Below are 14,624 nucleotides of genomic sequence, written 5' to 3' on the forward strand. Positions count from 1 at the left end.
TGGACTGATGCAAAGTGGAAAAGTGTTCTGTGGTCTGACGAGTCCACATTTCAAATTTTTTGGGGAAACTGTGGACGTGGTGTCCTCCGGACCATAGAGGAAAAGAACCATCTTGACTGTTATAGGCGCAAAGTTGAAAAGCCAGCATCTGTGATGGTATGGGGGTGTATTATTGCTAAAGCATGGGTAACTTACACATATGTGTAGGCACCATTAATGCTGAAAGGTACATACAGGTTTTGGAGCAACATATGTTGCCATCCAAGCAACGTTATCATGGACGCCCCTGTTTATTTCAGCAAGACAATGCCAAACCACGTGTTACAACAGCGTGGCTTCGTAGTAAAAGAGTGCGGGTACTAGACTGGCCTGCCTGTAGTCCAGACCTGTCTCCGATTGAAAATGTGTGGCAGAATATAAAGCCTAAAATACCACAATGGAGACCCCGGACTGTTGAACAACTTAAGCTGTACATCAGGCAAGAATGGAAAATAATTCCACCTGAAAAGCTTCAAAAATTGGTCTCCTCAGTTCCCAAACGTTTACTGAGTGTTGTTAAAAGGAAAGGCCACGTAACGCAGTGGTAAAAAATGCCCCTGTGCCAACTTTTTTGCAATGTGTTGCTGCCATTAAATTCCAAGTTAATGATTATTTGCAAAAAAAAATGTAGTTTCTCAGTTCAAAGATTAAATATCTTGTCTTTGCAGTCTATTCAATTGAATATAAGTTGAAAAGGATTTGCAAATCATTGTATTCGGTTTTTATTCATGAATTACACAAAACGCCAACTTCACTGGTTTTGGGTGTTTTACATTTTGAAATGTCGATGCACCTCTTAGACACAAGTAATAAAGGTACTGGATGTTTTTGCTGCTAAATTAGCGCAGCATTAAGCATTATGTCACTTCTGGTTTGACTTTTCCTAAAAAATAATGTTACCTACAGAACTTTTTCATGAGGGGTTCCCTCAATCTCCCCACGATTGAGGTCCTGAAATGTGTTTGTCATTATTGTTTGGTATGGGTTCACCGTGTGGCGCACATTTGTAACAGTGTTGAAGTTGTTTATACGGCGACCCTCAGAGTGACATGTGTGGCTGTTGATGTTTAAATAACTTTTACTGCAACTGAAAATCGCCTCTCGGCCTCATTGACCACTGATAATCGGTATAAGTCCTGAAAAAAACACATCAATCGATCTCTAATTTAACACCAAAAGCTGAATTGTGCTGATTTGTTTTTGCTTTGCATACAAATAGGACCGCTTGTTATGTCAGCTAATAAAATGCATGATCATCGCCTTATTCAGACAAACCATTCAAACAAAATAACCTAATGTAAATTCCGGACTACAAGCCACTACTTTCCTACGCTTTGCACCCTGCGGCTTATAAGACAGTGAGGCGTATTTACATATGTTTCTTCGTCGTAATGTTTTGTGTTGAAAAGTTTTTATTAAACCCATGCAGAGACACTGAAATTGTGTTATTGTTTGTGTTATGGCACAATCTTCTGGGCGAGTTTGCTCACTGCAAGTGTTGCAGGTTGAAAATGTACTTCCTGTTTCAATGCCTTGCCCTGGAAGTAAAACCGTCCATAGCATTTCTGCTCAAAAAGATTCTTCATTCATCACTCCAAGTAACATTTTTAAAAGGGGAACATTATCACATTTTCAGTAGGGTTAATACCAATAAAAATCAGTTCCCAGTGGCTTATTTTATTTTTTGAAGTTTTTTTCAAAATTGTACCCATCCCGGAATATCCCTAAAAAAAGCTTTAAAGTGCCTGATTTTCGCTATCTGTGAAGCCAACGTCAATTTTCCTGTGACGTCACGTAGCGATGCCAATACAAACAAGTGGTGGATAGCACAGCAAAATATAGCGGCATTAGCTCGGATTTCAGCGGCCTAAGCGATTCAACAGATTACGCATGTATTGAAACGGATGGTTGGAGTATGGAGGCCGATAGCAAAAACGAAATTGAAGAAGAAAACTGAAGCTATTGACGCTATTTGGCCATGTTTGCCTTAGCATCGCCGGTAAAATGTGCAGCACAAAGATCGGAAGTTTCGCATCTTGTGACACTGGAGAAACTTAAATCCATCGATTGGTAAGTGTTTGTTTGGCATTAAATGTGGGTGGAGGGAAACGCTGGATGTAAATATAGTTTCAAATATACATACAGCTAGCCTAAATAGCATGTTATTATCGATTAGCTGGCAGTCATGCCGCGACCAAATATGTCTGATTAGCACATAAGTCAATAACATCAACAAAACTCACCTTTGTGATTTAGTTGACTTTATCATTGGAAATGCATCTGCAGGTTATCCATACATCTCTGTGCCATGTCTGCCTTAGCATCGCCGGTCAAATGTGCAGACATTCCGGCACATTCAATGGGGGTCTGGCGGCAGATTTCTTTGACTTTATCGTTGGCAATGCATCTGCTTTGAGTGTCGCAGGATATCCACACAATCTTGCCATCTCTGTAGTAGCATAGCTTTCGTCGGTAAAGTGTGCGGAACAAACGATTGACAATTTCGTCTGCTTTCCCTACACCCTCGTATTTTGAACAAATTTTGTCCAATTTCTTGCCACTTACGCATCTTCGGGCCAGTGGTGCAACTTGAATCCCTCCCTGTTAGTGTTGTTACACCCTTCGACAACACACCGACGAGGCATAATGTCTCCAAAGTTAAAAAAAATAGTCGAAAAAACGGAAAACAACAGAGCTGAGACGCGGCGTTTGTAATGTGTTTGAGAAAATAAAAATGGCGGCTTTATTACCCAGGTGATGTCACGTTCTGACGTCATCGTTCCGAGAGCGATAAATAGAAAGGCGTTTAATTCGCCAAAATTCACCCATTTAGAGTCCGGAAATCGGTAAAAAAAATATATGGTCTTTCTTCTGCAACATCAAGGTATGTATTGACGCTTACATAGGTCTGGTAATAATGTTCCCCTTTAAGTTTTACAATATAACTAAAAATGTTTATACTTACTAAACCGTCCCATGTGTGATGTCTGTAGGTTATTTGATGCATATTTATACATGCTATTGTAATGTATCGAAGCTATTGTTGTTAGTATTAGCTAATATGCTAACATGTTTACAAGTGTCTGTGTTAGTATTACTGTCCGAGCTGTTAAGGTATTCAATTGTGCACACTGAAACCACCCAAAATGTGCTCTTTTGGTACAGAGTGATTGCTGTATACTTAAAGGAATGGTGCGTTCAAGGACCACCAAACAGAGTGGGACACCACAGAAATAATACATAATACTAATATGTTGAATTTGTAACACACTTTTCATTTAAAATACAATATAAAGTGCTATTAAAACTGATTAAATACTACGACTAAACACTGTTATCCATCATCTTTTCTCTGGCGAACCCGGAAGCGGCATTTTCCGCTTTTGTGAGTTTTTTGGCCTTATCTGGATGTTGTGCTTACTTGGACTATGATGAAGCTGTGAGGACTCAGGTGGTTTGTCTTCATGCTCTTCAGTCTTCACAGAGACAGCATTCAGTGGAAACTTGCTGAGATCAGCCTCCTCCTGCCCGAGGAGACACTCTCCCTCCCGAGTGGTCCAACATTCTGCCTCTTCTTCTTTAAGGCAAGGGGGCTGTGGATCCTCCTCTTCCTCTTTAATGTGGTGGGGCTGCTGGACGTCTGTTGGGTAAATAAATAAGAGCGATTATAAATATTTTTTGACTGATTCTGTTAACACAATGACGTTATTCGCATTTTTTGTGTGTTGTTTTAAAATTGTGTAATATTAATAGATTTTATTTGTTAAAATCACTTTACATTGAGTAAACAACCTCCAAGTGCTACAGTGTATTAAAAATAATACAAATATAATAAAAAATAAATAAAACTAGGACAGCCAAATAGCTAGAACTAGTATGCATGTATCGATTTTTTTGTACCCTGCCCCAAGTGGAGGAGTTCAAGTACCTAGGAGTCTTGTTCACGAGTGAGGGAAGAGTGGATCGTGAGATCGACAGGCGGATCGGTGCGGCGTCTTCAGTAATGTGGACGTTGTATCGATCCGTTGTGGTGAAGAAGGAGCTGAGCCGGAAGGCAAAGCTCTCAATTTACCGGTCGATCTATGTTCTCATCCTCACCTATGGTCATGAGCTTTGGGTCATGACCGAAAGGATAAGATCACGGGTACAAGCGGCCCAAATGAGTTTCCTCCGCCGTGTGGCGGGGCTCTCCCTTAGAGATAGGGTGAGAAGCTCTGTCATCCGGGAGGAACTTAAAGTAAAGCCGCTGCTCCTTCACATCGAGAGGAGCCAGATGAGGTGGTTCGGGCATCTGGTCAGGATGCCACCCGAACGCCTCCCTAGGGAGGTGTTTAGGGCACGTCCAACCGGTAGGAGGCCACGGGGAAGACCCAGGATACGTTGGGAATACTATGTCTTCCGGCTTTCCTGGGAACGCCTCGGGATCCCCCGGGAAGAGCTAGACGAAGTGGCTGGGGAGAGGGAAGTCTGGGTTTCCCTGCTTAGGCTGCTGCCCCCGCGACCCGACCTCGGATAAGCGGAAGAGGATGGATGGATGGATGGAAAGAAGGGTTTTTAAGCCCTTTTTAAAAGCATCCACAGTCTGTGGTGCCCTCAGGTGGTCAGGGAGAGCATTCCACAGACTGGGAGCGGCGGAGCAGAAAGCCTGGTCTCCCATTGTTCGTAGCTTTGTCCTCGGAGGTTAGCCTGTCTGGAGCGGAGGTGTCGTGTGGAGGATTTGGGGGTGAGTAGTTCTTTGAGGTAGAGGGGAGCATTTCCATGGAGGCACTGCTGGGTTAGTAAGGAGAATTGGTGTGATACGGTCATATTGTGGAGCTAACCATAACTTATATTAGATTAGATTAGATAGGACTTTATTTATTCCTTTAGGAAAATTAAAATTTTCAGCACAATCCTATTCAAAATTAGACAAACATTACAGGATTATATCATGGAAACAGGAAAACCTTTTATTTGCAAAACTACCTAAAACATTCAAGCGATGTTTTTGTCACCAATCATATAAAATAAAATCAGATTTCTCCCCTTTTTTAAGCCATTTTGTCGGAACTCTTACTAAAGCAGGTTTTACCGTGTGGTGTTTTTATAGAATAACGCCATTTAAAGCGCAACTCCTACATTAACTTGGAGACCATCTATGACACGCTGAAGGAAAGTCACTCACCTTTTTGTTATTTAAAAAAAAAAATTATAATTATTGAGTCCAACAAAATAATACACAATACCATAATAATAAAATTCAAATTCCAAAACCAAACCCGGCAGTTGAGAAGAGACACAAACATGACACAAAACAATCCAGAAATAGTCAAACAAAAATGAATAATATCAACAACAGCATCAATATTAATAGGAATTCCAACACAACAGTGATTAGAAACCCCTCATTTACATAATCATCACAGCCATTTATAAAAAATATAACAAAAGCATTTAAAACATGAACAATAGTGTCACAGCGTCTTACGCTTGCATCGAATCAAATGGTGTCCAATATTTTCCACAATGAAAAAATAAGTTTTTCGTTTCATTTAATACTTGAAACAAACTTAAATAATGGATCCCATATTTCAATACATCTCAACTAAATGCAATTTGTTCTACTGATATCATCTCCGTAGCTTGTGTATATCAGTCAGTATGAGTTGGACTATCAACATCTATCAAAATGTTAAATATTACCCCTTTTGATATGATGCATTTTTTTTCTTTTAATATGAGGGGCAGCAACCCGTGGCTCTAGCACAGGGGTCGGGAACCTTTTTGGCCGAGAGAGCCGAGAAGCGAAATATTTTAAAATGTATTTCTGTAAGAGCCATATCATATTTTTTTAACACTGAACACAACAAAACGCGTGCATTTTTAAGTAAGACCGACATTTCTAGAGTATAATAGGTCTCGTATTCTTCAAAATAACAGCGTTATTCTGAAGCTAACTATGGAGGTGGCGTGGCCTGCGGGCCTGCAGCGAAGCAGGGTGTTGCCAGGATCGGCCTCAAAATCAGCGACAGGTGCGTAAATGGCCCAGCTGGGCCTTGTTATCTCATCAACTGTCGCTCTGTTTATAAGTAGCAGCCAGGAGGAGAGACGGGGTTGGGACTGGAGCCAGAGTGCAAGCGAGAACGAAAGAGAAAAAGACAATTGCTGGAAAGCAACTGAGAGACTTATTGAAAAATAAAACAATATTGTAACCCTGAAACAGGCTCTCATGTCGGTGCTTGGTGGTCTGAAGAACCCCCAGGAGGGCAAGCCCCACACTAACCAATAATAAATAAATTACTTCTTACCCTTAATGTAACTTCTTGAACAAGTGCGGTAGAAAAAGGATGGATGGATTCAAATGCATGAGCATGTTTTATATTTTGAACGTTATTTTTAACACTGTGATTACAAGTGGAATTATTCATTACTTATCCTGTTAAGCAATGTCAGCTCAGATTTATCCGAGAGCCAGATGCAGTCATCAAAAGAGCCGCATCTGGCTCTAGAGCCATAGGTTCCCTACCCCTGCTCTAGCACCACATGCGGCTCTTTAGCACCGGCCTAGTGGCTCCCACCTGGCAACTTCAGGTTACAAAGAAAATCAATTTGCACACTTCTATTAGCCCTGGGGACCCAAATATCTTATATGTAATTGAAATTTGAAATGTGTAGGTGGGGTTTATGGTGTGTGGTCATTAAATATGTATTCTGATATATGTTCTTTACAGAAAATGAGCCAAAGTCAGTGAGTCTGGGTTTGACGAATTAAATAATAGTATAATTTTTCTTTAAATAAAAAATGAAAACGGGTCCCACAGACCCAGACACCACACAAGGGTGTAAGAAATAAAATACATTATTATTATTTATGGTGGGCGTTGTGGCGGCCTACTCTGTGCGGCAGTCCTTGAACGCGCTGTCTTGTCAATCGTCAAGTAGTCAACACTCGATTTATTAAAGGGGAACATTATCGCCAGACCTATGTAAGCGTCAATATATACCTTGATAGTGCAGAAAAAATACCATCTATTTTTTTAACCGATTTCCGAACTCTAAATGGGTGAATTTTGGCGAATTAAACGCCTTTCTGTTTATCGGGCTGGAGGCGATGACGTCAGAATGTGACGTCACCGAGGTAACACACCCGCCATTTTCATTTTCAACACATTACAAACATCGGGTCTCAGCTCTGTTATTTTCCGTTTTTTCGACTATTTTTTGGAACCTTGGAGACATCATGCCTCGTCGGTGTGTTGTCGGAGGGTGTAAAAACACTAACAGGGAGGGATTCAAGTTGCACCACTGGCAAGAAATCTGCCGCCAGACCCCCATTGAATGTGCCAGAGTGTCGGCACATTTTACCGGCGATGCTAAGACAGACATGGCACAGAGATGTATGGATAACCTGCAGATGCATTTGCAACGATAAAGTCAACGAAATCACAAAGGTGAGTTTTGTTGATGATGTTGACTTATGTGCTAATCGGACATATTTGGTCGCAGCATGACTGCCAGCTAATCGATGCTAACATGCTATTTACGCTAGCTGTATGTACATTTAAAACTAGATACCCACATTTAATGCAAAACAAACACTTACCAATCGACGGATTTAAGTTGCTCCAGTGTCACAAGATGCAAAAGTCCTAATCGTTTGGTCCGCACATTTTACCGGTGATGCTAATAAGGCAGCCGTGCTATGGGCCACTTCATTAGGTACACCCATGCTATGGCCGAATAGCGTCAATAGATATTCGCTCAATAGCTTCAGTTTCTTCTTCAATTTCGTTTTCGCTATCTGCCTCCATACTCCGACCATCTGTTTCAATACATGCGTAATCTGTTGAATCGCTTAAACCGCTGAAATCCGAGTCTGAATCCGAGCTAATGTCGCTATATCTTGCTGTGGTATTCGCCATTGTTTGTTTACATTGGCAGCCCTGTATGACGTCACAGGGAAATGGATAGTCGCATCGCAAATAGCGAAAATCAAGCACTTTAAAGCTTTTTTTAGGGATATTCGGGGACCGGTAAAATTTTGAAAAAAACTTCAAAAAATACAACAAGCCACTGGGAACTGATTTTTATTGTTTTTAACCATTTTGAAATTGTTATAATGTTCCCCTTTAACACTTAAGTATGGGGAACATATTCACCATTAATTAGTTGCTTATTAACATGCAAATTAGTAACATATTGGGTCTTAACTAGTCATTATTAAGTACGTATTAATGCCTTATTCGGCATGGCCTTATCATAACCCTAACCCTCTAACACCTAACCCTTTTAAATTAAGTCTTTGTTACTTAGAACAGTGGTTCTCAACCTTTTTTCAGTGCTGTACCCCCTGTGAACATTTTTTTAATTCAAGTACTCCCTAATCAGAGCAAAGCATTTTTGGTTGAAAAAATACAGCAATATGTCATCAGTTTCTCCAATTTCGTTGTTCTTTGAACCTGTTCACTGGAATAATACAATAAAACTCTATTCTATTTTTGATCTTTAAATTGTATAATAGTGCAAAATATTGCTCATTTGTAGTGGTCTTTCTTGAACTATTTGGAAAAATGTCACACCATGGCTTGGACGTGGATTGTTTCTTCGATGCAGATGAGAATCAGCACGAGTGCGGCGTGGATGTGAGTACATGGTTGTTTATTTAAACACTATAATCAAAAATAATCAAACTAAGTGCGCTCACAAGGAGGTACAAACACTTGGCTATGAATAAACAAAAGACTAGCATAAATGCTGCAAACTACAAACATGAAACAAAAACACTTGCTCGATTGGCATGAATAATAATAAACTATAAACAAAACTAGCACAATGGCATAAATACAAAAACTTACACGGCATGGAACTATGGACAAGGACATGAAGGAGGTGCAGCATGGGTAGGGTGCATGCGCATGTGCAGATCCCAGACTGATGGACAGAAAGTAAAATCCTTAAATAGTAGCAGTGGTAATGAAAAACAGGGGTGAGAGGCTGATGATCGGGGCGTGACTAGGGGAAACTGAGTAGCTACGGTAACAAACAAAACCAGGAAGTGCAAAATGTGACTGAATATCCAAAATCAAAACATAACATGACAAAACAAAACATGATCCAGGTGTGACAAAAAAAAGATATAAAATAATAAAAACCTGTTGAAAAATAAACAAGTGATTCAATTATAAATAAATATTTCTACACATAGAAGTAATCATCAACTTAAAGTGCCCTCTTTGGGGATTGTAACCCTAAACATTTCTTCATTAAAAAAAAAAAAAAAAAAATCTTTATCATCAATATTTATGGAACATGTCCACAAAAAAAATCTAGCTGTCAACATTAAATATTGCATTGTTGTATTTTTTTTGCCACAGTTTATGAACTTACATTCATATTTTGTTGAAATATTATTCAATAGATATATTTATAAAGGATTTTTGAATTGTTGTTATTTTTAGAATATGTTTAAAAATCTCACGTACTCCTTGGCATACCTTCAAGTACCCCCATCTGAGAACCACTGACTTAGAATATGTTCCCCATACTAAAGTGTTACCAAGAACATATAACTTTGTCTTGAATTTGAAAAAAAAAACATTTAATTTTTCACTAAAGAAGGTGTGCTTAAGAAACTGCTGGGATTAGGTACCTCCAACAAGGTTAAGAACCACTGTAGGGGGGCGGCATAGCTCGGTTGGTAGAGCGGCCGTGCCAGCAACTTGAGGGTTGCAGGTTTGAGTCCCGCTTCCGCCAACCTAGTCACTGCCGTTGTGTCCTTGGGCAAGACACTTTACCCACCTGCTCCCAGTGCCACCCACACTGGTTTATATGTAAAAAAAATAGATATTGGGTTTCACTTTGTAAAGTGCTTTGAGTCACTAGAGAAAAAGCGCTATATAAATATAATTCACTTCACTGTTTTAGGATTTTTGCTGCGGAGGAGAAACAACTGCACGCCATCTTGGATTCCTTTTTTTTACATCAAGAAAAATGGGCCTTTACTGTAAGTAGTTTTTTTTTAATGAGTATTGTTATTAAAAAAGATAGGACGTGAAATATGCCAATGCTGACCTGCTCTGTGCGACTCCAATCGAGGCTTGAAAACATCTTCCATAAATTGACGTTTTTGGTCGTTCTCTCCTTCCTCGCCCTTTATCTCGGACTCTACAATTATTTCTTCAACAGCCGCAGTTAGCTGAAGAGTTATTGATGTGTAATAATTGGAAATATGCACCAAGTAAAGAACAAACGCAGCTGAAACGTCGTTCCGACATTTCTCAAGTACTTTGACCCTTCTTCCGCTTCTTCTTCTTCCTCTTCTTCTTCTTCTTCTTCTGGCGGGTTGCAGTAGCTTAAAAGGTGCATACCGCCACCTATTGTACCGGCTCATTATTTACTAGGGGTGTGGGGAAAAATCGATTCAAATACAAATCAAATCGTTTACGTTGTGCAATTCAGAATCGATTCTCATTTAAAAAATAAAAAAAAATTGAATCAATCCAACAAGCCACTACACAGCAATACCATAACATCCATTTTTTCCATCCATTTTCTACCGCTTATTCCCTTTCGGGTTCGCGGGGGGCGCTGGCGCCTATCTCAGCTACGATCGGGCGGAAGGCAGGGTACACCCTGGACAAGTCGCCACCTCATCGCAGGGTCAACACAGATAGACAGACAACATTCACACTCACATTCACACACTAGGGCCAATTTTTAGTGTTGCCAATCAACCTATCCCCAGGTGCATGTCTTTGGAAGTGGGAGGAAGCCGGAGTACCCGGAGGGAACCCACGCATTCACGGGGAGAACATGCAAACTCCACACAGAAAGATCCCGAGCCTGGATTTGAACCCAGGACTGCAGGACCTTCGTATTGTGAGGCAGACGCACTAACCCCTCTGCCACCGTGAAGCCCTATATATATATATATACCATAACAATGCGATCCAATACCAAAACCGAACCTGACCCAGCAACACTCAGAACTGCAATAAACAGAGCAATTGAGGAGACACAAACACCACACAGAACAAATCAAAAGTAGTGAAACAAAAATGAATATAATCAACAACAGTATCAATATTAGTTATAATTTCAGCATAGCAGTGATTAAAAATCCCTCATTGACATTATCATTAGACATTTGTAAAAATAATAAAAAAGAACAATAGTGTCACAGTGGCTTACACTTGCATTGCATCTCATAAGCTTGACAACACACTGTGTCCAATGTTTTCAGAAAAATAAAATAAGTCACATTTTTGGTTCGTTTAATAGTTAAAACAAATTAACAATTTTACAATCAGTTGATAAAAAATTGTCCTTTACAATTATAAAAGCTTTTAAAAAAAAATCTACTATTCTGCTTGCATGTCAGCAGACTGGGGTAGATCCTGCTGAAATCCTATGTGTTGAATGAATACAGAATCCTTTTGAATTGGAAAAATATTGTTTTTGAATAGAGAATCGAATCGAATCCAAAAAAATCGAAATATTATCGAATCGTGACCCCAAAAATCGATATTGAATCGAATCGTGGGACACCCAAAGATTCACAGCCCTATTATCTACTATTATTATAAAATCTGAAAATACCTCTTAAAAAAAAAACATCTACACTTGTACACAAATGGGTACACGCACATATACATACACGTATATATATATATATATATATATATATGTATATATATATATATAAAATAATAATACGATTTTTCTTCATCCTGCTCCTTCTCAGACATTGGTGTAAATGTATAATTGTATAATTAAGGTATAAGTGTCTATCGATCAAAGCTGCACATCAATGAAGGAGGTATATAAAAAAATGAAATGGAATGAAATGAAATATATAATAATAATAATGGTGTGATAGGCTCCAGCACCCCCCAAGACCCCAAAAGGGACAAGCGGTAGAAAATGAATGGATGGATGGATTGGATTGGATTTTATACAGCACTTTTCTATTATCAGATACTCAAAGTGCTCACAGAGGAGTGAGAACCCATCATTTATTCACACCTGGTGGGGGTAAGCTACATTACATACATACATATACATATACATATACATATATATATATATATATATATATATATATATATACACACACACACACATTTCGGTTTGACATTTTCCAATTGTAGTCTTCCCGACATGACCTCTTCCCTTCTATTCTTCCTCCTAATCTCCTGTGCATTAATTCATTTCTGTATGCTATAGTATTTCCTACCTTTGCGATCATTATCCACCTCTGTTGCCCTTTCTTCATTTTTTTTTATTTTTTAAAGCCGCCTTCTTTTTTCCTCTCCCGGAAGTTACATTCAAATTTTTTGTCCTGTTAATTACTTCGTGGCTATTCTGTCTGATCCCTCGTCTCCCATCTAGCCCAACACAACATAACCTTATGTCTAGTTTTAGCTTTCTCAGTTCATATTGGCACTCAGCATCAAGGGTTGGAATTGGGGGTTAAATCACCAAAAATGATTCCCGGGCGCGGCACCGCTGCTGCCCACTGCTCCCCTCACCTCCCAGGGAGTGAATAAGGGTGATGGGTCAAACGCAGAGGATAATATCGCCACACCTCGTGCGTGCGTGACAATCATTGGTACTTTAACTTGAACTTTACAAGAGACCTGGTTATAACATACACATAATAGGTCATTCCAAGCAGAAAGGGAAGCAACTATGATATTATTTTTAAACAAGAAATTTATGAATTTGCATACCACAAGTTCGGACAACAGAAACGTCATAACCATAACTTTAATACGTTTTTTTTTAAATTATTATTAAATCTTCACAATTTGATCTCATATCTCACCTTCTACCCACGGTAACACCATTATTATCGCAACCATCTGCGCTGTGTAAACAGACACTTGGTCAGATATTCTTCCTGCAATATTGTAATTCAGTACCTGTACAGACTGCAGATCCTATTTTCAAACTAAGATTGGAGGCGTTCTGCGAGAAAACCAAAAAAACAAACAAAAGAAACCAAAAAGTATATACACAGGGAAAAACACGGAGGCTATTTCACCTTCACAAGCCTGTTTCGCAGGCTACCCTGCTCTTCAGAGGAGCAGGGAAAACACAAAAAATCCCTTGAAGAGCAGGATAACCTGCGATACAGGCCTGTAGGGATGAAATAGTCTCTGTTTTTTTCTGACAGCTCTACCCCGGTATTGAGCACTGTATAATGGATAAACCACAGTAACCTCCACTATAATATATATATATATCCATCCATCCATCCATTTTCTACCGCTTACTCCCTTTTGGGGTCGCTGGCGCCTATCTCAGCTACAATCGGGCGGAAGGCGGGGTACACCCTGGACAAGTCGCCACCTCATCACAGGGCCAACACAGATAGACAGACAACATTCACACACTAGGGCCAATTTAGTGTTGCCAATCAACCTATCCCCAGGTGCATGTCTTTGGAAGTGGGAGGAAGCCGGAGTACCCGGAGGGAACCCACGCATTCACGGGGAGAACATGCAAACTCCACACAGAAAGATCCCGAGCCTGGATTTGAACCCAGGACTGCAGGACCTTGGTATTGTGAGGCAGACGCACTAACCCCTCTGCCACCGTGAAGCCCATATATATATATACATATATATATATATATATGTATATATATATATATATATATATATATATATATATATAGACTGGACTTTCATAATATTATGTTAGACCCACTTGACGTACATTGCATCCGGTCTCCCCTAGATAGAGGGGTTCACCCACATCTGAGGTCCTCTCCAAGGTTTCTCATAGTCATGCACATTGACGTCCCACTGGGTTGTGATTTTTTTTCTTGCCCTTTTGTGGGCTCTGTACCAAGGATGTCGCTGTGGCTTGTGCAGCCCCTTGATACACTTGTGATTTAGGGCTAAATAAATAAACAGTGACTGATTGAATGATTGATTGATTGAAAGAAAAAAATGAACATTTTCCAGAAAAGAAAGTAAAGGAAAAGAGCGGACCTCATAACCTGACAAATCACTTTTAAAGGGGAACATTATCACAATTTCAAAAGGGTTAAAAACAATAAAAATCAGTTCCCAGTGGCTTGTTGTATTTTTTGAAGTTTTTTTCAAAATTTTACCGGTCTCGGAATATCCCTGAAAAAAGCTTTAGAGTGCTTGATTTTCGCTATTTGCGATGCGACTATCCATTTCCCTGTGACGTCATACAGTGCTGCCAATGTAAACAAACAACGGCGAATACCACAGCAGGATATAGCGACATTAGCTCGGATTCAGACTCGGATTTCAGCGACTTAAGCGATTCAACAGATTACGCATGTATTGAAACGGATGGTTGGAGTATGAAAGTATTGAAGAAGAAACTGAAGCTATTGAGCGAATAGCTATTGACGCTATTCATAGCCATAGCATGGCCGAATAGCTGCGTTAGCATCGCCGGTAAAATGTGCGGACCAAACGATCAGGACTTTCGCATCTTGTGACACTGGAGCAACTTAAATCCATCGATTAGTAAGTGTTTTTTTCGCATTAAATGTGGGTGGAAGGAAACGTAATATAGTTGCAAATGCATCTGCAGGTTATCCATACATCTCTGTGCCATGT

General features: G+C 39.7%; 1 protein-coding gene across 6 annotated transcripts in view; it reads right to left on the bottom strand.

The window, feature by feature from the left end:
- The window catches only part of LOC133545528 (oocyte zinc finger protein XlCOF6.1-like), a 36,359-nt gene extending 25,973 nt beyond the window's left edge, over positions 1–10,386 (bottom strand). For 2 of the 6 annotated variants that reach the window (XM_061891190.1, XM_061891184.1), the window contains exons 1-2: positions 10,090–10,374; positions 3,461–3,679 (exon numbers count right to left, since the gene is read on the bottom strand). In XM_061891190.1, coding sequence (XP_061747174.1) covers positions 3,461–3,505 — 45 coding nt within the window. In that variant the 5' untranslated portion in view covers positions 3,506–3,679; positions 10,090–10,374. Of the gene's footprint in view, positions 1–3,460; positions 3,680–8,873; positions 8,950–10,089 lie in introns of all 6 variants that reach the window. The other 4 variants (XM_061891186.1, XM_061891189.1, XM_061891185.1 and 1 more) reach the window with 4 other exon arrangements.
- Between the last annotated feature and the right edge of the window lie 4,238 nt (positions 10,387–14,624).

This window comes from Nerophis ophidion, linkage group LG28 (assembly GCF_033978795.1).
Source record: "Nerophis ophidion isolate RoL-2023_Sa linkage group LG28, RoL_Noph_v1.0, whole genome shotgun sequence".
Lineage (NCBI taxonomy): Eukaryota > Metazoa > Chordata > Actinopteri > Syngnathiformes > Syngnathidae > Nerophis > Nerophis ophidion.